We start from the raw sequence: 26,470 nt of genomic DNA on the forward strand, positions 1-26,470 counted from the left end.
ATTCTTACTTTTAGCAGTGCTCCTGCTGTAGTGCATCAATAACCTGCTTTTTACAGAGAAGTGTGGAGGCCATTATCTGCTCAGGGCTGGCCCTCCTATGCAATTTGGGATAGTTTCAACATTCATGAGTCACAAGTAGCCTGGCAACCACCCTGCTATCTACCTGCCTCCTCTCAGGAGATACTTGGGGAGCCGCTAGGCATTTTGCTAGTTCTTCTCTCTCTCCCTTTCCAGACCTGTCAGAACATCTGGCCATAGCTGAAGCATTTCAGTGTGGTGATCAGATTCCCAGGTGTTAGTGAGGGGAAAAGAGTTGCTGTGGATTCAGAATGAGAGAATTACAAGCCAAAAGGATGGGGGTAGTTTTTTCTTGCAGAGATCACCGAAAATATATCGGCAAATCTCTGTGAGTCAATGCACCAGCCTCTTAAAGAAGGGAATGATGCTGGTGAGCACCTAATTGAATGCATTACATTAACAGTCAGATTCATTTTTATTACCTGTCTATGCTTATGGCACAAATGTCAATTTCAATATTGCCAATCACCTGTAGAATCTCTCTAGATGTCTTTCCAGGTGACAGGACAGGTGTTCACAATATCATAGGAGCAGAAGAAAAACTGCATGCGGGGAGAGAATGAACCTTCCCTTCCCTGCACAACTGACCAAGACTGCTGGCCCACATAGCTGTTGTAAAGGAAAAAGGAGGCACTTCTTCATGGACGCATGCCCCAGGAGGGCACATATGCACACTTGTGTAGTTTGGCCTTGTGTCACCATCCAGGGCACATATGCACACTTGTGTAGTTTGGCCTTGTGTCACCATCCAGGGCACATAAGCACACTTGTGTAGTCTGGCCTTGCGTCACCGTCCAGGGCACATAAGCACACTTGTGTAGTCTGGCCTTGCGTCACCGTCCAGGGCACATAAGCACACTTGTGTAGTCTGGCCTTGAGTCACCGTCCAGGGCACATAAGCACACTTGTGTAGTCTGGCCTTGTGTCACTGTCCAGGGCACATAAGCACACTTGTGTAGTCTGGCCTTGTGTCACCATCCAGTCTGATCCATGCAAACATTCCATTATGACTTTTATGTGGTGATGTTTCTCCAACGCTGCGGCACCAATGCCTCAACTCCCTTTCCCCCTCCCATTTGTGCACAAAAGGGATATCTTGTAGTCTCATCCTAATTAAGGCTATGCAGCCCTTTATGACAGTGGAACACAGTTCCACTGTTGTAAATGGCAATACAGCGGTGTACTGTGTGCACTGCCAGCAGCCATGTTGGGGCCATTGCTGCAAATGATGGCAGTACCTGAGGTCCACTGCTGTAGATGGCTAACTCTGGCAGTGAAGATAAGGAAGCAGTGGGGGTGGGCAGAATAGGGTGGGGAGGGGAGAAACAAGGAGTTTCTGGGTAGGAACGGAGGTGGAACAGGGCAGGTGGGAGGTGGAAGGTGTGGGGTGGATCCAAGAGGCACCAGCAGGATCCAAGAGGCACCAGCCACGTGCCAGGATCATAAACCTATTAATTCTCCCCTTCTGTCTCCCTTACTCTCCTCAAACTTGCACCAGCAAAACATCTGGTGCAGATTCAGAGACTCATTGGGGCAGCACAGACCTGCCTCAGGGTAAGGGAACAAATGTTTTCTTATCTCAAGGATTGCCCCTCCCCAGCTTGCCCCTGCAGATTGTCTGCAGATTGCCCCTCCCCAGCTTACAGTGCATGGTCTGTTGGCCCGGCTGCATTGGTGGGGGGGGGGAGAGGTCGGATTGGGCTGCTAGTTTAACTAACTACTGTTGGATCCACTGAGACTCATCTTATAACTTAAATTATTATTATTCTCTTTGCATGACTCCTTACAAGAATTAGAGGACAGGTCTGAATCCCAAGGAATTCACAATCACAGTGAGAAATAAAAATTCCACAGTTCCACATCGTGTGTGTGTGTGTGTGTGTGTGTGTGTGTGTGTGTGTGTGTGTGTGTGTGATTAGTGAAATGTTCCAGGCCATGTTGGGTTTTTGTGGAGTCATTTCAGTTTTATGCCGTCCACATTCAAGGCATATTTGGCCCCCTGCATTTTCATATCTGGCACTACTGTGTCCATAAAGCACTTGTTAGCATCTAATGAGAGGCTTCGGAATTTCCTGTGCTTCTTCTGGGTGAATTCAAATGCTAGGTTAAATAATGCATGAACCTAAGATTTGTATAATTGATCATTGTGTGATTTATACAGTGTAATTATAATTAGGTTGAGAGAGAAATTTTGAAAAGCCAGCTTCCTGGTAGCCAGAGCCATTAACTAACAGTAAGCTGCCAAAACAAAAATTAGGTGGGAACAAAGCCACAGAGTTCAAAATCTTCAGCCTAGATCTGTTAACAGCCCTTTCTTCCGAAACGTGTACATTGCCTTCTAATTTGTAAGTAGCAAGGGTTATTTTACAAATTGGAGAGACAATTTTTCATTTGATTGTTTTAACCTAATCAAATGCAAAACAACTGCAAAACTGCAGAGAGCTAATGTATAACAAAAGGAGAAGGCGCAGAAGGTTGAAGAGGTTAATTAAAAATGTAATGATTGCATTTGCTGAGACAGCACTATTAATCACCTTACATCAGTGATCATATGACTTGCAAACCATTGATTACACTCAAGTATTTCATTTTTAATGGTGTGCAACATTCCTTCTATTCAGGGACACTTCACTTCAAGTCAGGAAGGAAAAATAACTCAAAAAGTTTTGCTAGAAGGAAGGCCAAATTCTGCCCATTCAGCATAGACAGAATAAATTATCACAATCGCACAAATCATAGCACAGATGCTACTGATGAGTGAGCCATTGATCTACAGATCACTCCCAGCCTTTTGTACCATCTGCTAGATTGTGTAGGAATGTAACAACCCTACCCTTCTGCCTCACAGGTCCTTAGCCAAAATGTACTACAGGAGCTGAATACACTACGGAGACTGCATTCCTTATTATTCTGGTCTTGGGGGTTGCAGCACAATGACAGGAAAAGAATGAGGAAGCTAAGGGTGGTTGGTCATGCCAAGTCTGACAAATTGGTGGCCAGAAGATCCAAAAGGAGTTGCCTGAATAATACATTTGAAGCAAATCAGTGTGAAGCTCTTTATTTTGGCTATAGAAAATGGGATTGTTGTTTATTAACAACAGGAATAACAAAATGAACAGAGGCATGTGATTTCTGAGAAACTGATGGTCAGGAGGGCTGTAGGAAGGAATGGGACTGGGTTCCATAGGGACATCCAAGTGTAGAACAAAAGGAACTTATTATGTTCTGGTGATTGGTCACCCATTCCTCATTTTTCACTTTTCAGTTTCAATCCATAGTGCAATCCTTTTTTGTTTGTTTGTTTTGTTTGTTTTAAAGAGAAACTAAGATTTAAATCTTCATAAAGCTGGAATTTCTTCTTTCATAAAATGCACCAAGTCCAGTTTCTTCAGCCTCACATTATCCAACTACAGTGTGCCACAGCCTCATTCTACAAGAGAAGACAAGCGTAGCCAAATGGGTCAAACAGGGTCAGTGGGCAATGGGAGATAAGGGGACAATTCCTTTCCAAGCTCAGATGAATCAGTCATTATAGTTCTATTCAGGTGTTATAATACTGGATACACTGTACACAGTAAATGGGAAACTAGAGCGCGCCAGTTAGCTACACCCCCTTCCACACCACTCAATGCTTGTTTATCTCTGCTTTCTGGAAACTTAAGTATATAGCATTCCAGATGGCAGAAAGAAAGTCTTCCCGTATTCTGTGCTGGCTTCTGCAGGCAAGTGCTGAGTGTGGGGAAAACAAGAACTTAGAGTGTGTCAGTGTGGGGGAGCATGGCTAGGTGGTGCATTCCCATGTCCTCTCTGCCTGGATAGACTGTACTCTGTCTGATACTGCCTGACTTGAAACTGTATCTGAACCAGAAGTGAAACTCATTCTGATTGTCTTCAGAATAAATGTAATGGTTTGAAATATATTTGATTGCATCTGTATATTCCCTTCCTCTGATGGACCCTTTCTCTGGAGTATCTACAAGAGGAAGTCCTTCTACAAACTGATGTTCCTGAACCACTTTGAGGCATGCTTCATGTCCCCCATTCTGAATAATGCACACATTTCAGATTTTTCTAGGACTCTGGGTATCTTGGACTACAATTCTAATTTTCAGTTTTCTGGATGATGTAGTACTTAAAGTACTTAAGGCAGCATGATCCAAAACATGGCTTGCAAGGCTTATTCTGGTGGTCCTTTGGTGGCCCCCCCATTCCCCTCCCAATTCTTGCAGCCTCCCATTCCCTTCCCATTTCTTTCCAGCATTCTTACCTGGCTCTAGCAGACTAGTGTGAATGCGCTGCAAAGCACCATGCTCATCAGCTGGGATGGGGTGGGACATACTGGGGGGAGCTCTTGTGAGGCTGACCAACCTAGCGAGAGTTCCCTCCTCCAGCATGCCCCACTCCAATCCAGCTGATGAGCATTTCGCGCTCTACCACGTCTTCACACTCATCAGCTGAAGTGCCGTGGGCATGCTGGCAGCTTTTTGGTCTCCCTGCTGCACCATTCCAGCCTCTCCCCTGGGGAAGAAGCCGGTATGGTGTGGCAGAGAGATTGGAAAACCTCACCTCCATTTTGAGCCCGCCAAATGACTTTGGCAGCTCAGAACACAGAAGTAATTGGCAATGATAGCATCATGTCACCACCAATTACTTCTGGGTCAACCTGCGTTGGCTCAGTTGGGGGTCACGCAAAGGTCATGAGCCGCCCTCCTGGCTGCCCAAAGGTGGATCGCCTTAACTTTAGGGCATGCCTCTTGTCCCACATATTTTGTGGGGAGGCGCTTTTCTATTTTCAGAATCTGAAATAATACAAATATATTGGGCTAAGGATGCATGAAATATTAAGTATATTTGATATCTTCTCATTTGAGACAGATACATATATGTCCACTTTTCAGATTCATCCTGCGAGAAGGATTTCTTGGAGTGAGTGTGGAGTTCAGCTTTTTGAATCACGTGGAAATAACCTAACTTTTTGATACCCCCATGGGTTAAGTAGTCCCAAGCTGTTTTATGTATACATCACCATAATAAACTATTGTGAATCTTTCAGAGTATGGCATTGTGGCTTACAGAAGTCCCACTGTTCCCTATGTGGTATACTTGATATTCTCATTGCTCAGAAGAAAAAAATGAATTCACAAATCCACCTTTCAAGCCTCAAAAGTAAGAGTTATTCCTAGTATCCCGACTAGTAAAACAGAGCTGATGATTTGTTTTCCCCTGCAATGTAGCCATAAGGGAGGGCTGAAGGAATGATGCTTCTGTTTGCAGGTAAAGACTAGAGTCCTTCCCTTTCATTGTTGTTAAAGGAACTACAAGGGGTTTACTGAAGAAATGCCACTGCAAAGTTACAAGAGGAAACTGCTTAACAAAGACACACACAAATGTGACCTGGGCAGCCTGACCCTTATGTAACAACAATGGTGATCTCAGTGCTAACTTAGAAGGAGATTGGGCTTTTAAAAAGTCTTCTCAATGTGTAATTCTACACTAGAGTTAGAAGTAAATTATGTATTAGAAAAAACTTTCCATGCAATAAATCTATCCAGCAAAGAGAGATCTATTGCCATTTCATATATGAAATCAATGAACTGTGTAGAATTGGAGAATGATTTGGTGATTTGGTCTGAATCAGCACAGCAAGGCTTTAACTGAACTTCATTAAATTAATTCCACTTAGAAAATGCAATATGGCAACATATTCAGACATATGTCTCCTAGTCATACCGTTTACTGAGGATACAGCCTAGTCAAATACTAAGCCTACAATCCTATTTTCCAGCACGAGGAACTATGATGAAATGCTATCAGTGGTACTTAGGGCTGATTTACATAGGACACAGGCTATGGGTAAAACCCTTATCTGCGTTCAAGGTACACCTGACCAGTTCTGGTATAGCAGAGTCCACAGACAGGATACAAGAGGATCCATGTTCAGCAAACAGTCTAAGCTGGATGGAGAGAACATAACAATATCAGGGAGGTGCCCAGGATCATATCAAGAGTCCAGAAAACAAGAGCTGCCAGAGCCGTCTTTTTCAGTACCCTGGACAGGTCAGAGGGTGCAGATAACCTACTCTGAAATTCTTGGTTTCAGCTGAGCCCTTGTATACAGGCGTGCCCAGTATCCACAGGTACTGGGCACATCCTTTACAAAGATAGGGAATGTGAAGCAGAAGGCGAAAAATAGTTCCATTTACCTTAGTGCATTGCAAATGCTGGGTTTTTCAGGGCTTGAGGCAGCCTATTGAACTGCCTGCAGCCTCTTCCTGGTTGCTCCGAGGCTTATCCTTTCCCTTAATATCACCTCAGAATGTATCGCAACCAGAAAGAGAATGCATCACATCACAACGCATTCTGGGGCTGCACTGAAGGAAAAGAGGAGCCTCAGAGCAACCAAGAAGAGACTGCAAGCAGCTTGGAAGGCTGCTTCAAACCCTGAAAACTCAATAGTTGCACTGTACTCAGGAACTATTTTCCCCCTTCTGCTTCACTTTATTTTTTAAAAGAGTGTCCCTGATATCCATGGAACAGTGGATAACTGAAACCATGAATACGAAAGCCGCAGGTATAGGGTTGCATCTGTATTTTCTGGAGCTGACTCCTTGTCCTAAGTTGTGTCCCTTACCGGAAGAGTAGTCAACTTTAAAGTGGCAGTCCTCTCTCCTAGAGCTCCATTGCCTTTCTGATTCTTTTCTGTGAGCACGTTGCCTATACTGGTGAGCATTGGGGAGGATGGCACAATGATGCCAGCTACCCAGGAGTTGACAACCTCTGGAGGTCCTTGGGAACCCCTGGTCACAGGACTCTGGTTCAGGGGGTTGCTGATGGTTGGGCTGAGCCTCAGGATCCAAGTACAGTACCTCAAGCAACTGCACCACTTGCTCTCCTGATTTGACTGGCCCTGCTCATGGCAAAGATCATGACAACTCGTTGTATTGTTCAATACACTTACCGCATGGCTTATTTGCATGTCATGTAAATATGCCCATAGAATGCCCATCCAAGACACTGATTGCTGGCATGATAATGTTACAATATATGCAAATGGTCTGTGCACATAGCATTTGTGTTTAAACATGAATGGGCAGACACAAAATAGTAATTATGTCAGTAACAGCTTTATTTCTGTCCTGTAAATATCAGACTTTATTGCCAAGCGAATCTGGCAAGGATTAGAGGTAAAGTATTAAAGTCAATAGAGTAAGACAAGAGAAGGACACACAGTAATTGGGGAGAAGGAAGTGAAAATCTGGGTTTCTATAGATTGAAATCCTGATCCAAGATTGGCAGCTGAGACTAGACATTCCCAATGGTGTGGGGCAAGACAGGTGGGAACAAGCATCCTAATCCATGTGGTACGATGAATGTACATCCACATCCACTATTTGAGAATGTATATCCACATGGGTGTTCATATATAAAACCTGTGTTTATCATCCCTAATCAAATAACGGACTCCATATGTAAAAACAGGCTTATGCATGCAGATTGCTCTTGCTGGGTTGGGGTGTCAGAAGGAGAGCTGATTTAGTGCCCACAAAATTCGAAAGACACAGTGAGGGACTGTTTACCAACCCCTTGCCAATTTACAGAGTATCATTCAGTATTCCTTTTTATTACTACAGAAGTCAATTCGCAACTTGTTTCCTCTTTCCTTCCAACTTGATTAATTACCATGTTAGCATAACTACTGTTCTCTTTCTTATAAATGATCTCTCTCTAAAGTGCTGCCCCTGCAAAATAAAGCAGAAAAAAGCTTCCAGCTCCTTACTTTAGTATTGAAGACCAGCGTAATCTTGCTATTTTTCAAATTTATGTTCCTTTCCAACAAAGCTTGTGTGAATATTATAGCAAATCAGATAATATAAAGGGGATAGTTCTGGTAACTGATCCTTTCAGGTCCTCTTTTTTTTTTTTTCTTGCTTTCCCCCACTGGCTTTGCAAATATTACATTTAAATGTACTTGTTGACATTTGAGAACTCAATTTGTTGATCATGTACACTGTTTCAAAGAGATTGCATTACTTACTGATTAATTTCTACTCCCTGGATGTTTTTCCCCCCATGTCCAAAACCACATTAAGCATTAATCTGTAAGAAAGCCTCCCCTTGGGCAACATTTTAAGGGTATAATAACCAAGTGGCAAACAGTGTGCTCTTTACTCGAAGCTGTCGTTCATTTCAGTGAGAATTTTGTTGAAGGTATAACAGTAGAAGAACCAATATGCACTGGGCTAAATTCTTCCTAATGTTTTTAAAATATGCACCTTAGCCAGATAAAATAATATTTATCAGTGTCATTCCTGTTACTGCATATTGTTTAGAAAGTGCAAACAGGAAGAGGGTAGCAAGACCTGCACTACTGTGAATGGAGAATGAATAGCGGTATATTGGTTCTGGAATAGAATCTGTTATATGTGAAGTTACACTATACAGAGCCAGATCATTGGTACATCAGGTCTTAGGATATTTAGAGCCCAATTCTGAGCTCCGTGCGCCAGCAAACTGCTGGTGCTCACTGTGGCAAACATTTGCAAGCCCTAATGCTGGGCGAGTGCTGGTGCTAGCCCAGCGCTGGATAGCACTGGGTAGGCACCCAGCCTTCACTGCTAGGCGATTGCATGAACCGCTGAGCAGCGGAGTGGAAAGCGGAGGCGGAGAGGAGGTGTTCCGGGGAGGCGGGTGGAGGGTGGGGAGGGGACAGGGAGGAGGCATGACGGGGAGAGGGCAGGGGGAGGGCAGGGGGAGGCATGCTGGGGGAGGGAGCAGGGAGAGAGGGAGGCAGGACCAGTGAAGCAATGCTCCACTGGATCCAAAGCCTCCATGTTGGGCTCACTGCCCAACACAAAGGCTTTTACCTCACCACCGACCTTTTGGGCAATGATGAATCCAGTAGCCCCATTGCGGGGCTACTCCCTTCACCCAGGGGAAGGGGACGAAAGTCCCCTTCTCCCAAGGTGCCACTGGCGGCTGCCTTGGGCACGCAGGATGCAACGGCAGCCATTTTCTGTGTCGCTGCAGTCGCACGGCCTGGGCAGCTCAGGATTGGGCAGTTACTCCAGCTGGGAGTGCTTCTCCAGAGTCTGAAGCTGAAGTTTTTCCTAACCCTGAGATACTTTAATTGTGGAGATGCCAGGACTGAACTTTGGGTTTTCTGCATGCAAAGCATATGATTTATCACTGACCTGTGGCTCCTTCCTATTGCACTGTCAAGTTGTGGGCTCTGAAGTGGTCATGAATAAATTTACAATGGAAAACAAAAGAACTGTTCTGGCTATCAGAAGTTTACAGTTCTGCAACAGTCTCCTTAGCGCAAGCATCCCCAAACATTGTGAATTGCATAAAAGGGTAGGATACATTTAGACAGAAAAGTTTACAGTTCTTATTCTTTTGCTATAGATATAGTGGTCCATTGTGAGCACGAGAAGTTTCTGTTCCACCTGACACTCTTCATCATTCCCCTCTTTATCTGGACAAGCAGCAGGAGATAAATACAGAAAGGGGAGCCCATCCAAATATTTCTTCACGAACTAGTAAGCTAACATTTAGTACACTCATACTCTAAATGACATTGATAAAGAGAAGCATACAAGTTGAACTGTAAAAACTGGACAGGAAGTTTACCTCAAAGTAGAGAAAAGCCTCCAACACAGCAAGTGGACTGTAATGTTTGGGTCTTCTCCCTTCGCCATGTAAGTCAAGATTGACTGGGGAATGCGGAACATACGTCTACACTTGCAGAATGCAAACTTTACTTGCGGTTAAGTCTAGGGAATTAGATTGGAATTGGCCCTTTTACTTCAAGTAATCTGATCCAGGACTTTGGCAAATAGTGAGTTGGGGTGGGGGAAGTTAATATTTTTCCCCTGCACTGTTTTAACACTAAAAGTCACCCTGCCCTAGAAAATAACTATTTGTTCCCTAACTATTTGTTCCTTCTGTTTAAAATAACCGCTCAATTTTCAGCACAAAAACGGTATGGGAAATGCATATTTTTAACAAAAAACCTTGCCATGCGCCATAGTTGCAGGCCTGATCATGCTTCCTAGCTGTAGATTTTTGAACAGAGAAGGATTGCTTCCAGTTCATTTCTTTGTTAAGTCCATCAATCAGTTATACGTTTAACATCATATGTAATTTGACCATAATACAGTACATATTACAAATGCCTAAAATCATTAGGCAGATTAGGATTACACTAGATGACCTTTTAGTTCCCTTCAAACTGATTCTAATTAAGGTCAGGCTTAAAAGAAACCCAAGAATATAACAGTTTGGATGTGCATAGCCTGGCTTCATCTTTCTTAACTCCACGTCTTAAAGAGAGTTAACGCAAATGGCGCTGGATTACTTAAAGTACAATCTACCCAAAAGTGAACACACCGAAATCCCATTGAACTCACACTTAACATTCCAATTGAAAGCAATGGGATTTCAAAGTGCTTGTCTATAATTTGTTTATTTTTAAAGTGTTCTTGAGTTATCAACATTAAGAAGATCACTCAGAAACAAACACATCTATTTTGCACTGGTCCTTAATGTGCTAACTCTGTAAACAATTAACAGACTTATCTGTGAATCCTCATAAGGTTACATCTTTAGTCAGGATAACAGGTGTAACTGGGAAGATTCATAGATTTCCATAAACACTGAGTATGAACATCTGCTTCAGTGAAAAATTCATCTCATTTATGGAGAAAATAGGATATAAATCACCTAATAACTGTCAGCCAGGTCCTCCAAAGTATTCTGTAGGCATGCTCCAAGAGGAAGTTAATAGGACTTGCATCTGTAAAGTGCTCTGAAAATTAAGGGGTGTGACTGCTCTGAACATTAAATACTTTCATGTTTTGTAAGATTCCAGTTGCTACTCATAATAAATTTGCATACAGCAAAACAAAACCTCCCTTAGGGGATTGCAATACAAGCAGTAATACTTCCAGCATTTGGGTACTTGGCATTAGTGTGAGAAATGATCCCAGTAGATTTTTGCAAGGTACCAAATGCAGTGTCAATTTGCTGTCTAGCAGATCTGAAAGAAAAGCTGCCATTTCCAGTAATTGTATTATATTCCTCTAGATATTTGGGACATTCTTTGCTACACTTGCTTCTTTCAGAGTAGAGTGTAGAACACTTCCCAGTGACAATACTGTCAAATAGGAAGGGAAGAAGTTCCTCTAAGAAGAAGTAACCAGTTTGGTGCTACACTGTAAAATCTTATGCATGTATGCTCAGAAATAAGTTCAACTGAGCACACACATTCTAAGCATGCTTGGAATTGCAGTGAGAGTCACTTCCTCCCTTTTTTCACACCACCTGTGTGAAATTCCTATGCTACCAGCATTACTGCTTTGGAATGGACACTCTAATTCACCATACCTCCCATTGACAAAAGCCTTTTATTCCATACCTTTGGAACGCATTGTGCCTATAAAACATTTCCATGGTGAGCACCAGTGAATTGGATACAGTGGTTACCTGCAACATGTTACCAGCAGTACTTTTTTAAAATGCACATCACATGTGCACACAAGAGGGGAAGCAATTGTGTGCAGGGATCTTGTGTCGAAGCTAACAGCACATCTTTGTTTAAAAAAAATGGCTGCAGCAAAAGTTAAGGTGAATCACAGTCTACTTATAAAGTTCATAAGCACCAAAACAGGGAGTTTGAACTGGGACTCATTATGCTAACATGCGCAGGGTCCAGTCCTAATAGGTCTTGCGTTCCACCAGCTCAGTAGTCTTTCTTGCAAAATGCAACATGGTTCTTCTACATGCCTTGATTCAGACAGAAATAAACAGGGAAAAAAAATTGACTATGTAACAAACAATGACAGTCCCATGGTGGAATCAGCGTGGGCCTCATAGTTATAGAAGCTCAGTACCCCACAGGTTTCTTGCAACCAACTTACTTTCTCTAGGCCACTGCCATACCTACAAGCCCTGTCTCCATAACAGGATATCCTATCCATTTGTATTACATTGTTGTGATTACTATATTACTGTTGTCTCCACTGATTTTAGTTTAATGCTGAACACAAAAGAACCAAAAGCACTTGCTTTAAAAATATCAAAGTTGAAGATCTAGTTGCACAAGCCAGAAGGTAAATGCTCAGGGGGCTCTAGGACAGGCTCTTTCTCAAACTTTGAGTCGCAACCCATTTGGTGGGTCATGTCCTGATTGTTGTTCAGTCGTCAAGCTTTAACTGATAAGCTGATAGTGGAGAAGGTAAATGCATGGAGCCCAATGGAAAGTGAAACTGAGCCATATCATGGGTTTACTCGCAAACTTGCCATAGTCCATTGGAAAGGACAGGCTAAGAGGAATTCAACAACATCAGAATGGTCTCGATGTGATGAAGGCAGCCCCCAAAAAACTCTCGAGAAGGAAGTTCCTGCCTCCAAGCTAACGAATGTTAGCTCTATGGAAAGTGAAACTAAGCTAAACATTTACATTTACTTGTGAGTCAGCAAACATGCATTGGCCCGAGTTCAGGTCAGGCAAAGATTAATGCAAGATCACCTGAATGGTCCCAATCTAATGAAAGTGCAGCTCAACAAATGCTCCAGAAGGCAGCCCCCCCACCCCCCCATAAAAAGAATAAAACAGAGGCTTGAGCTGATAAGGTGACTTTTTTTGGGGGGACTTGTAGAGCTTGGTGGGTCCTGATAGTAATATGATTTAATATAAGATCTTAAATTGAACTGGGCATTGGGTAGGACATACATATATACATTTGAGAATAATACATAATGAGAGTAATACATTTTAAAATAATACATTTTAATTTCATACATCATTGTAAAACAAAAAACTTGCAACACTCAAAAACCTAAGGGAGGTAACTGAAATGATGGGCAGAACCATCTCAGCACACATGTTGGTTGAGCTGCATATCCCTTAGAGCGCAATCTACAGTGCTGTTTGGGCCAGCACAAGCTCCTTTCTCCAAAGTTGTGCTTCATCGGCCTTCAGCCCAGCATTGGCTACAGCTGCCCTGTTCCAGTACAGATTAGGGATTGAGCTGTTAGTCAATTAGGGGCGCAAGCCTACCCTGCGCTGGAAAAGGCAAGCCAAGAGGCTTACACTGTATCCAGCACAGGATAGGGGCCCAAGGCAGCTCAGCCAGAGGCAAGGGGAAACTTTTCCCCTTACCTCAGGGTAAGGCACCTTTGCCCCAATGGGTCTCCTCAGACTTGCAGCACCTCTTGAGACTTCACGCTGCTCCAAACTCCCTGGGAACGAGGGTTGGGATGAAGCATAAGTGCTGGATCCCAACCCTACCTCCTGCTTCCCCCCACCTGCCCCCAGAGCTGCCCACCGCCTGCTCTCTCCCTGCCCAGGAACGCCTCTCTCCTGCCACCTCCCTGCCTCTTCCCTGCCTCCTCCCCGCCCATCCCAGAGGCTTGCGTCAGCCCAGTCGGGCTTGGTCTAAGTAATTCATCAACTGCATCAAGCAATTGCTTCTGTGTATACCATATGCAGTATATGTGTGAATAATAGTATTATAGTAGTATATGTATGAATTAAAACATAATAAATTTGACACTATAAAGTGTGTGTACATTTTCTTGAAACTCCTGTATAATTATACAAACTGAGAAGTTTTCAATTTTCAATTTTCCACTCTTTAATAGTATACCCTGGTTACAGATGTGGATTTTTGTCACAGAAATTCAGTATTCTTGAGTATTGTTGCCCTTTGGGTTGTGTGTGTATCTGTGTTTGTAAAATTCATGTGTGTTTATGGAGTTCATTATAAAATTAAATTATAGGAAATGCAAATCTAATTTAAAAGTTCAATTCCGTTACTACAGTAAATGTCATATTGGGGCTTAAATACTAGAGGGCCTATTTGATATCCCTGCTAAGCCATGGAACTCTAGGAGTAGGCATATTTTTACAGTCTATCTAGAAGGTTTTCATTATGAAAACCAGAAGTGGGTTTTTCCCCTTTTCACAGGACTTTGGAGGCACAGGGAGGGCTGCAGGGGAGCCACAGGGGAGAGTCATAGCAAACCCCAGTTAATTTTTTTTTTTTAAACCCTTTCCTACCTGGCAGTAGCATGATAGTGGCGATTGCGCTGCTGCCCCCTCTCCCGCAAATACTTACCAGTTCTCAAATGCTCCCTGAGAGTTTGAGACCTGCTGGTCTATATCATATGGTCAAAAATAGGACAGTGTCTGATTTTCAGGGTTTTGATCTTCTTATTAATAGCCACTTGATGGAGTAAACGTTCTTGTTATATTTCCCAAGTTGCCATTTTCAATAAATAAAGAAATAATACTTGGATTAAAATAGAGATGAAAGAAAACTGTGACCACAAGTGAAATTTAAAAGTTGAGTTGGAAGATGCTGGTTTGAGGAAGCTTGATTGTTATGCCCTGTTATATATGTCTCTCAGGTACCCTTGAACTTCTTAAGGTCTAATCTTCAGAACTTGTAAGAGACCGTCATAAGAGAACCAGGAAACAGTACCGAAAGAATATCCAGTTCATTGAATTTTAGCCCTTTTTTTTACTTTTGAAAACAGGAGAGAAAGGAAAAACTTGGCTCTTGAGTTATTCCGCTTTGGCTTGACTTTTCTTCAGTTCTGTCCTCTGAGAGGCTTAGATGCCACTGTTGCTCAACGAGAATAGCAAGGAGGAGAGGAACCTAGACCTGGCCTTACTTTCCTGCTTAATCTCCCTCCCTAGGCTGCAGTTTCCTGTCATGGTCCTTAGACCTCTAGTTGTTTTAGAAGCTAGATCTCTGTTTTGACATGTGATAAATCAGAATCCATCCTGAGTGTGGATTCTTGGTAACTGCTCATTGAAAGAAGCCTAGTTTAAGCCATTCTGCATAACATTTGCCTTCCAGAAACAAATAGGCATGTAATTACTCTGTAATCACATAGTAATTAGTGTCTACTATGCCTATATTGCATAATTATATGCCCTGCAAATTACATGGAAATTATACTTGGATTTAGTATGCGGTTCTGCACACTGTGTTTGAGACAAAATAAACTTGGGGTTTAATATATAATTAGAACTGCAGTAATGTTGAAATTCTCGAGAATGGCACAGCTATCTTTTGCCAATTACAGGTTTTTGCTAAGATTTGGGGGCTGCAATCGTCAAAGCACTTCTACTAGAACAGTCCCATATTGGTACTGCAAGCTATTTAAGCATGCTACTGACTACAGTAGTAAGATGGCTGGTGCACACATGGGCTAGGCATGTAAGAATATACTTGTGGAAGCCCATATACTTGTCGAGGCCCCAAGAGTGAGACTTGGGTCCCAATCCTATCCCCTGCCAGTAATGCCAATACAGCACTGTATCAGGCATGTGTTGCATCCGGAGGTGGTGGTGGGTGACCCGAGGGCAAATGGGAAGTAAGTAAAAAAAGTTATACTTACCTCCGCATAAGCCCTGAGGCCGCCTATGGATCTTCTCAGGCATATGCCAACTCTTTTGGTGTCATATGTTCGAGGACAGAAAAGGGGTGGGGAGGTTGAAATGGAGGGGATAAGATCTGGCACACACCACTGCCGCCGGATCCGTCCTCTCCCGCCTCTTCCCCTCACCCCCTTCTTCTCCTTCCCCTGTTCCTCTTCCTCTCTTCCCCAATTCCTCTCCCTCCCCTGCCCAGTTACACCCCCAGTCCTTCTACTCACTCCTCTTTCCCATCTACCACCTGCCCCCAGTGCTGTGGCAGTGCCACCTCTTACAGCAATGCTTGCAGAATGGCTGCCAACAGAGCGCTATGGCACTATTGGCAGCCATTTTATGACAGTGAAAGACTCTAGTTAGGATTGGGCTGTTTGCTTTCACCTGCTTCCTGCTTGAGTGGTGGATGGATCATGAAAGGGGGTATATCCACATGAGATTTCTGTGCATAGGACCTGGTTTGCCTTGAAGCACAGCAGGGATGGCATGTGAGCCTTCATCTCCTGCATAAACTATATGCCAGTTTTATGTACAGACTGGCTCTTCTTGGACAGAATAGAAGTTTGGCATGTAACTCTCAAATACCATCTCCTGTCTTATCATTTTGTGCTGTTACAGTAAATTTATGGTAGCAAGTGTTTCTATACCAATATGAATGTTGAAGTACAATAATAATCCTGTTTCATTCCCCCCCCCCCTTTTCCATGCAGCGGAGCCTGTGATTTCAAAGGGGAACAACTGTTTGGATGCAGCAAAAGCCTGTAACCTAAATGATACCTGCAAGAAATTCCGATCAGCTTACATAACACCCTGTACCAGCAGTGTGTCTAATGAAGTCTGCAATAAGCGGAAGTGTCATAAGGCCCTGAGGCAATTTTTCGACAAAGTTCCCCCGAAGTACAGTTATGGGATGCTCTTCTGCTCCTGCCGAGACATTGCATGTACAGAGAGGAGACGGCAAACGATTGTTCCAGCATGTTCATATGAGGACAGGGAGAAGGAGAAACCAAACTGCCTGAATTTACAAGCTACTTGCAAGACGAATTACATCTGCAGGTAAGATAGCAGTTGGCAGTGGGGTGATTAATGAGGTATCAGAGGGAACCTTTGAAGCTGGTGAAATTGCCAAGGCTGGAAGTTGCATTTTCTCCAGGGAATGGAAAGGAAACCTGACATCTTTAACAGAATAATCAGAGCATCTTGTTATACCTGCATATTATTAAAATATCTGTTTCTCTAGGAAAACCCAGGGAAATATATATATATATATATATATATATATATATATATATATATATATATATATATATATATATATAGTTGATAAGTAAGAACTTTTTTTCCCCCAGAAAGAATTTTTCAGACAAACTTTTCTTGGCAGCTAATCATAAAACAAAAACTAAAAATATTTGTCAGGGTGAAAGAACTTGTCCTGTTGATGGATACATTTGTGGATTTTATAATTGTAAAAAAGTTTCTGAACACGATATAACTGTTTATGGATTCGCACCTTAGTTTGGACCCCGTCTTGCCCCCAGCCCTGATGATGAGGGCAGTGTGAAACAGTGAATGAGCTGGTGCAGTGCATGCTAAGAGGCAGAGCTGCAAATCAGGGCTTCCCAGTTTGGATCTTGCCTCTGCTATGAATTCATTCAGTTGCCTTTGGCAAGCCATTCCTTCCCACCTGCTGTATGGAGATAATAATACTGATCGCACATGGCTGTTGTATGGACAACATCAAGATAATACATATGAAGCACTTTGCACATTTAGAAAGCACTGTGCAAATGTTAAGTGTCATTATAACAAAGGAGATTAATTCTAGCAAAGTTGTTGAATGGGCTCACTGAATATTAGGTATAGTTTAAGAGGGTAAGGAATTTTGCTGTTTCAAGAAACTGGACTTGAACTTGTGAAGATCCTTTGGGCTCCAAGATTTACATTTCTCCAGCTGTTGACTTTTTACTGCTGTCACCGAACTATGCCACATCAATTCATCTTTATCTTAAAATCCATAAGCACACAGGTGCAGTAGGACCTTACCTGAGTCTACCCTTCTGGGCCTGGCTGGCCTATGTGTCTGACTGAGAATGCTCAGTTATGTATGGAACCCCTAACTATAGACCCACTAAGGCCATAGTTCATCTATGTCCAGTAGCAAATACTTAACAATATGGTTGCCAACACTGCTTCTACAGACATGTGCACATGCACACATATCTACCACTGCATATGTAAACACTCTCTCTGGCCAAAGTTTTTCAAGCCCAGAATTAAGGCCAGGCTGTATAACTTTGCATCCTGAGGGGAAAAAAGGAAAAACAACTACCAAAATTGTGCTGTTTGGTGGGCAGGGAAGACAGTTCCTCTGGAGATGAGGGCAACTACTGCACCTTCAAGCTTTCCAATGAAGAAAACCCTTCCTGAAACAGAAATAGTCTGAAATAGTCTCTCTATTGGAGATAGACTACCAAAATGGGCAGCATGGATGCTCTTGGTGGAGAAGAAAATGAAAAAGTCAAACTTCTGCTTTCAGGATAGTTAGAGGGATCTGGATAAAGATTATAAAGACATTCTGGGACAAATAATGGAACCTTTTCTGAGTGAACAGCCAGGAATTTCCTGGGCTTGACTAACTTAAGGTATCCTTCTAGAAGGGCACAAAGACTGGATTGCACACCAACTGAGGAGGTTCTTGAAGGGTGAAAAAGGGAAGCATCCATGCTTGGGTCATTGGTTGGAGAGACATTCCAAACAGTAGGTTTGAAAAGATTACCCAGGTGCCCTGGTCAATGGATTGTTAAACTTAGGGCGCAATCCTAACTGCACTCTGGGTCGGCGCAAGTCCCTCACGCTGACCTGGGAGGGTTGCAAACATGCTGTAAAGCACGTTTGTCCCCACTCAGGAGTCAGCTGGACTGATGCAAGGACATGCACCAACTCACGGAGGCTGCATCCAGCCTCTGCTGCGCCGAAACCTGGTAAGTTCGCGCTGGCCAAGCTTGGCCAGTGCGGGGGTCTGGGGGCATAGGGAGGGCGGGAAGGAGGCGTTCCAGAGTGGGGGACAGGAGGACCCATGGGTGGGGAATGGTAGGCGGGACCAGGACTCAGCACTTACGCCAGATCCTAGCCCCATTTCCGGGTGGCGCAGAGTGGCTCCAGGCTGCTCTGTTCTGCTTGGATCTACACCACCTTTTTAGGTGGTGCAGATCCAAGTAGACCCATTGGGGCCACTGCAGCTCTCCCCAGGGTAAGGGGAACTTTTTTCCCCTTGCCTCAGGCCAAGTCTCAGCCAGCCCCAAACTGCACTGGATACAGCACAAGTTAGGATTGCACGGCCCATTTGTTTTTCAGTAAGATGTGTGCTTGCAAACAGGATTGTGCCAAAGTGAGGTGCCCAAATTTTTAAATTTGTGTTCAGCCTTAATTGTTCTGAAATCCTGCGTATTCACTCTTGCTTTGTAAATGAAGAACATGTAAGTGAGGAGCAAAGCTTTTTAAAAAAACTATAACCTCTGTGGTCCATCTGTATGTCTATTTTTGACAACAAAAGACAAGTCATTTCTGTCATGGAGCATGCTCAGTCCTAGGAGCTCTGTTGAGGCTTCTCATCAATCATGTGCAAAGAAAATATTCACAGTGACAATTTGGATGTCTTTATTCTGTGCTATTATTCTGGCATGAAGAATTATATCTGTAATTATAAGAATTATAAATATATCTATAATATATCTATAATTCTGTTGTGTGCACTGAGGCCAAAGTATCAGCAAAACGTGTTTTCCTAGTATAAGCAAGCTTGTTTAGACTTGAAGCACAGCTGTAGTGAATGGGTTAAGGCCCCTGACAACTACTGCCGGAATCCCTACTGCCCTTAATCACTCTCTATTATTTAGACTGCAGTTCTATAACATTTACCTGAAAGTAAGTCCCACTGAACTCATTGGAACTTACTGCAGAGTAGACGTGCCCAGGACTTGGGCAGGTAGTCACACAGATGCAGCAAGCTTTCCTTACTACATAAATAACTTGCAAGAGTTGCATTTGTCTAAGTACACTTCTGCTGATTTCCGCGGAATAAAAATGACTTCTTCTTGCCTTCCATTCTTGTTACTACTCGAATAGCAGCATTTTGGCTGGAATATCTGCTGGAGTTCCAATTCATGCCATGCCTGTGGGAAAGGAACCAGCTGATTAAGATTATCCTCGTGTTGAAATCTGCAGCATGAAGTATTTCCTTTAAGTGCCGTCATTACTTCTTCTGCTGTCTTCATTCATTTGAGCATGCAAGTTGCTTAATGCCATTTCATTTTCTCACTTTTCTCTCATCTTCCCTGACTTGACGCCTTTCGTTCTCCATCATTGCACAATCCAAGCTTCTTGGTCAAAAATGTTATTACTGTTTTTTGAAAGTGGTGGGAGTATGAAAATGGATTTCTTCACAGATTACCAAATGCAGTTCTCTCTCCATTCAAACTTGTTCAGCATGTCAGATTTCTACAAGCCTGGCTGTTTGAGATACTTGTCTGAAGGCTGTTCACACATGTGTGTTCATCACTTACCGCAAACACACAAGCGTATTTGCCTTACTGTTAAACGATATCTTGTGTGTGATATCTTCCTGTACATGCAAATGGATGTTCATCTTTTTTTCTTAAAGAAAATGTTTCTAGCCCTTCCGTGTTCAGTATTGTATGAGTCATCTCATGTCAAATGCCAAAGATGGAATGTTAACATTGCTGTTAAAATACTATTTATTTCAGTGGAATCTGTTCACGTATTCAGCAACTACGTGAATTAATTAAAATATTGGCTCAAGTGATGAGGAGTCAAATAAGCTCCTTAAATAAGCTCCATAAGCTCGTGTGAATCAACCTTTAGCGCCCAGTTTTGTTGGAAGCCCTGTAGTTAGGTGGGATGCTACTAGTAGCACTTTGGAAAAATTCTCTAGGACTGTAGAGAATTTTCCTTGCATTGCACTGCCCCTCTTCTTGCCCTATGCCAATCAAGTATCTGCAAATCCAGGAAGTTGTGTGGCTCCCTCAGTTACTAAAACATGTTTTTCTCACTATGTTTATGAGATTAGATTTCCATGCTAAAAAAGTGAGTTCATTGTTCATTTTCTGTTAATTTACTGCATTTGCTAGGACTAAAGTGAGACCTAGAATCTGGTAAGTGGAGCTGCATTATCAGGTTCCTGGACAATCTCATGACCTCAGAATTCTGGCATGAGACCAGATGTCTTGTCTCTGCAACTCTAGTAGGCTTGAATGGCCAATGATGTGGGGTGCAATAGGCTTGGGAGAGAAAGGTTATCTGTACCGTTCTAAGGTACAGGGGAAGCCATGCTGCAGCAGTATTAATATTTTGTCTGTACCACTGTTGAATCTTGAGCACAAGGGCTAACTTGAAGGCATGCTTTGGTTCCTCATGCCAGTGCTGAGTCCCAGCCTTATGATATATAGTACTCATGTAGCAGCATACAGCTGTTGAAAGTGAGAACTTATCACAAGGAGCGAATTCAGGTCATAGCTGTTTTCTAACAGCCTGATCGTATTTATCAACTCTAATGTTAGTAACATGTATCATGGATCCCATCACCATGTTTAAAATGGGATCCAATTCCTGAGACATGGAGTAGAGCTCTCTACCTGACTGCCAGGCAGAGCCTTCAGAGCAGGATCTTACAAGAGAGAACTGGCACAGCGCAGGATTATACCAGCATCCATGGATTCTTTAGGCCTCTTATGATGCTATGTTTAGTGACCCACAGGGGACTCTACTATTCCCAAGCCCTTTCCAAAGCTGCATAATTCTTCTCTATCTCTGCGTTGCCAAGTACTAACTAATGATGGGCACAACTTACTTATTTGAATTTGGACTTTTTTTGTTTTTCTGAGGGAGAGAGATTTTCAGAGAAATCAGCACCAAGGGAGCTCCAACTAATGGTCTTTTCAACCAAGTTTCTTCCTGCTCTCTCCTTTCCTATGCTTTCCCAATTTTGCCATTTGAAGAGGAAGGGGAGAAGAGAAAATTGCAGACTAGAAGTCTTCCAAAAGCCAAGGTGTCTCCCTAAGTTTCCAGTTCTCTTCAATGAAAGCTTCTGAGCATTCTTGGATCCTCCACAGTGATAGGAACTCAAGAAGTTGTTTATTCTTCCTTATAAATGAGCCATGTAGTATTAAAAAATATACACTTCCCCAGTCAGTGACATAGTCAACTTTGAGTATGCTCAGAAATGTTCATTCCAGAGTGAGGATTCTTAGAAATAGCCTTAGGTGGGAAACTAGTTTAAAAAAAAAAACAAAACCTTTTGCATTTTCAGAGTTCCAACTGGCAGGACCTGCTTAAGAGCATCTTTTCATGACAGCCTAGCTAGCTGCTCTTACCCCTCCTGTCTCGTCCCCCCTCACAACATGGTTAGTTTGTCAAAGTTTGGGCAAGGGAAGGAGAGATGTTGACAGATAAAAGGACTGGCACTGAAGCAAAGGCAAAATGTTTTAAGGGTGTGGAGCCAATGATACAATACGCAGCAGTAGCAACTCCTGCCCAATTTGTCCTGCTGTCTTTTTGCACCCTTTTCTCTAATGCCTTCTATAACAAGCTGCATCAGACAGCAGGTGGGCCAACGTACTTTCGGAGCAGCTTTGCTGTACGCTGCCTTATTTCCACTGAACAAGCAGGGAGAGTCCCCATTTTTACAGCTGTCATGCAGCAAGAAGAAAGGATAGCAACACTGGAGGGTATTGCTGTACTACTATCACACAAAGCTTAATCCTCAAGTGCACAAAGGCACCATTTCTACCCTTTGGGCGATATTGAGACTGGTAAAAAAATGAAATTAGGCCTCACAACCAGAAAACTTGACACTGTCATGGGTGCTCTTCATTTCAGCAGATTAGCCCCAGAGAAAATACCTGTCCCTGAGGTGGAACGCCATGCTTTGATAGACATTTAACCACTGTGCTCACCTTCTCATATTTAGATATGCTTACCTGCCCCTCTGAGCACCAGCCACTGCTTTGAAATGGGGTATTCTTCATCTGTAATATATATTCTTTATGAGCTTCTCTTGTTAACCTCGAAGCATCCTGAGACTTGACCCCTTGACTCTCCCTTTCAAGGCCCTTTTAATGAATTCCCAAAGTTTTGGAATGTGGGTGAGAAAACATATAATGTGACAACATCACATGACATCAGTAGGTTTGCCTAAATGCTACAGGGAAAAAGGCAAAAACTGGACATGAGGCTGACATTTTAGAACATCTAGTTTCTCCCTTAGTTGCTCCATCAGTAGGGATTGATGTTTGTATGCTAAACTTCCCTTCTTACCATTTTTTTTTCCATTGTCAGTTCTAGCCAGTCCTTGTCACTGCATCAACCTTTATCAAATCCCTTTGTTAGAGGGGTGTGTGTGTGTGTGTGTGTGTGTGTGTGTGTGTGTGTGTGTCTATCTATCTGCAGGAAGGCTGAAAGGAAGTTTCCAGTGTCCCAGTGCTGTGATCTAAAAATGCTAAGCCTGTTTAGTAGTTGAGGAGACTAAATGAAAATAATTATATGCAGCAGCCTCTAGACACTTCTTTTGGACACTGAGAGTTTTGTTTAATTTTGTTTTCAAATTGGAAGAAATAAATCAAGAGAACAACACTTAAAAATGTGTTTGGTAACTACTGTGATCCCCGGTCTTTTGGGAAGGTCATTATCTTGTTATGTACCACACATATTAAAACAATAAATAGAGCCGTTTGCTCTCCGGATATTTAGAAGTCCATTCCTAATGCCCTGCAGCTCAGGCGCCCTGTGTACTTCCATTATCTATTAAAAGAGAATGGACTTGCTGGGATGAGAACAGTATGCTAGATTGTTCTTCTTTAAGATTGGGTGGCCAGTGGCACTAATTCCTTAGGTGTACATATCTTTAAAGCTACAATGTTATGCACTTTTGCCTGGGAAAAAGTTCCATTAAATTTAATGGGCCTTACTTCTGAGAAGCTATGCATGGGATTGTTGTGTAGGACTGTCTTTTTAAAAGACCAATTATAAAGGAACAACTCTCAGCAGGACTGGCCCAAGACATTCTGGTGCCCAAAATGGCATACCAAATACTGCTTCCGCCTTACCTAGTGGCACACCGGGCATCACTTCTGCTACTGCTGCCCCTCCTCCTACTTCCTACATTCAGAAAAGGAAACAGAGTAGGAGGAACATTATATATATGGTTCAACAACATTACATCTTTTAACACATCCTGAGCACCACTTAGCATTAAGTCCAGGGTCACCTACCCTAGTGGGTTCCATGACTTACCTGTTCTACAACAAAGCCATTTATCATATTGAGAGATTTTAGTCTCTCTGTCATGATTTGAACATAACTTTACCCAGTCAGCAAGAAGATAGCTGGATTTACCCGTTATTGCAACATTTTCTTATTTCGCTGCCTACCTGATTGCATTCTTTGTATCAAGATCACCCTCAGCATTTGGGTTAGTTTTGGGCAATAGTTTATACCTAGTACTTTTTTTTAGTTTTGGAGCCTGGCATTTCTTTCCACTGTGATTTTACAGAGGAGTTTATTTCCCTTAAGTTTTCTTAATCCCCACTGCCTAACAAATCTAAATAATTCCTCCCTTCAGAACCCTCTTATCAATACATTGAGACTCTGCTGCAGTGTTACTTATAGCGCTGCATGTGAAGCAGATGGCCACTCTGAAAATGGTACTTGGAAGCCTGGACTCTGATACCTTGCATAGAATGTTTTCTTCCAGAACCTCACATTTCTCAATATCATTGGTGCTGATGTGACATACAACTACTAATTTCTTTCCTGTGTGTTCTACCTGCCCCTCTTCAAGTACACACTGTAGGCAGAGCATGCTAGGAGCAAGCCAAGCCCTCTTCTGCTCCCAGCTTCCATGGTGTGCTGAGGGGAGGGAAGGGGAATAAATGCCCCTCCCAAATGCTGGGAGGCAGCACCGCACTGCCATCCACACCCCCACAGCACCCCCCCTCCAGAGGCATTCTGAGGGCCAGGAAAGCAGCACACTGTCTCCTTAATCCTCTGACAGCCTTAAAAGGGCCTTGGAAGGCTGAAAAACATCACTTCCACAGAGGAAACCGGAAGTGATGTTTCTAAGCCCCCCGAAGGCCTTCTGAAGGTTGGGGAGGTTTCCCCAGCCCTCAGAATGCTTCATAGGGCATTAAAACATCATTTCCGTTTTCCTCCATGAAACCAGAAGTGATGTTTTTTCCCTCTGAGACATTTACAAGGCCTTCAGAGGGTTGGAGAGGGTGTGCACTGTCTCTCTGGGCCTCTGGCTGGGAGGCAGGGGGTGGTAGCTGCCTGTGCGGGGGGGAGGGGATGGCAGTAGCCTGCAGTCTTGGCCCTATGTAGTACCGGGGTCAGGATCACCACTGCCCAGCATGCTCCATCCATCCTGTGTGTTTGAAGAGGTGGAGCAGGAACCTGTAGGCAGCAGAGCTGAAGAGAAGAAAAGCACTCCTTAGTCCTGACTTCCTATTCCACCCATCCACATGCCGTGGTAGTGGTTACAGTGGTAGTGCTGGAGAAAGAAGAAAGCCGAGAGTGAGCAAGACGGGATGAGAACCAGCAGGTAGCAGAGTTCAAGATACCAGCTTAAAATGTTAGGTGAGCAAGAAAGAAGCAGGGGTGACGATAGCAATAAGAAGTGGGCAGAAAAATTGGGTAAACCTTCAACTTGGGCTGCACCTAAGGGCAGGACTCATTGATCCCACATGGCAATCCTAGCATGATTTGATTGTAGCTTCTATTTTTATTTTTTGATGAAGACGGAGAGAGGTGATTCATAATATCATTCCCTTTACAGTTCTTGGTGCCTGAAGGCTTGGTTTCTAGTTCAGTAAGAATTTTAGTGAAAATGTTTTGTTACTTGACTGTTTAGTTTCTTTATGTTTGCCTTACCTTAGACCCCCTCATAAATTGTTAATAAGGTTAAAGAAAATTACACATGGAACACACACCTAATTATTAAGAAGCAGAAGAAGAGCTTGATATTAAACCATTTGTGCAGTGTAATAAAGATTTGAGGAGAATGGGGAACAGACTAGAACAAAATGACTCAATATCTCTTAAAATGAAATGTAATTAAAGCATATTCACATCTTGTCCTCCACAGCTGCTGTACACATAATGGCCAAAGGAAACAGCTTGGCTGGTGTTTAGTTAGAGATAGCCAAAAATATATTTTTCTTGGCTTGTTTTAGAATCCAGATGTGTTTTATACTCAGATAAATAAAACATCGTTCCTAAAGATGAGCCTCTGCAGGTACTGCGGCTCAGGACATCGTGACAACCCATTTTATGCTGCAAATGCTACCCTACCCCCATTTGCAAAGCAACAACCAAAATGTAATACATGGATTTAGAATTTCAAAAAATACGTGCAGCACGCTTCATGGAACTGCTTCAAGACTGTGTGCAGATTTTCTTTCTAGATATTGTTGGTGTGGGTCTGCCTCTAAAACAAAAAACAAGCAGGTGTGCAGTTTAGATTTGAAAATCTCCCACAAAAAGCACAGAAGAGAACTATATCCAAGTGAACAATAGACAACTTACTCCCCAGTGCAGGCACTTGTAAACTGATAAATATTGATGTTTCGCCATTTTTAAAATGCACGAGCTTTTCAGTTGGTAACTGTCTTTAAGGTACCTATCATCTTACAAATCTTTCCCTTAAAATAAATCGACTACCTATGCAAAACGCAATATCCTTCCATCAAGAATTCTGTAAAAGCTGTGATTTGAACATTGAAATGTCATGCAAAGTTTTTCGATTAACATCATTCCTGTGAGAACTCCACAAAGAGAGGTGCCGCTTTAATGCAGATAGTACATCTGTATCAAAGGGTACATCTCTGATGCAGATGTACAGTAACTCCTGGATGCATTAGGCACAACCATGACACAGTG

The 26,470-nt window shown here is 42.8% G+C and overlaps 1 protein-coding gene across 2 annotated transcripts in view; it reads left to right on the forward strand.

Annotated features, from left to right (window-relative positions):
* Positions 1–26,470, forward strand: part of GFRA1 (GDNF family receptor alpha 1) — a 228,440-nt gene that overhangs the window by 130,231 nt on the left and 71,739 nt on the right. For both annotated transcript variants that reach the window (XM_066620276.1, XM_066620277.1), the window contains one exon: positions 16,231–16,576. In XM_066620276.1, the coding sequence (XP_066476373.1) occupies positions 16,231–16,576 (346 nt within the window). The remainder of the gene's footprint in view (positions 1–16,230; positions 16,577–26,470) is intronic.

This window comes from Tiliqua scincoides, chromosome 3 (assembly GCF_035046505.1).
Source record: "Tiliqua scincoides isolate rTilSci1 chromosome 3, rTilSci1.hap2, whole genome shotgun sequence".
Classification (NCBI taxonomy): domain Eukaryota; kingdom Metazoa; phylum Chordata; class Lepidosauria; order Squamata; family Scincidae; genus Tiliqua; species Tiliqua scincoides.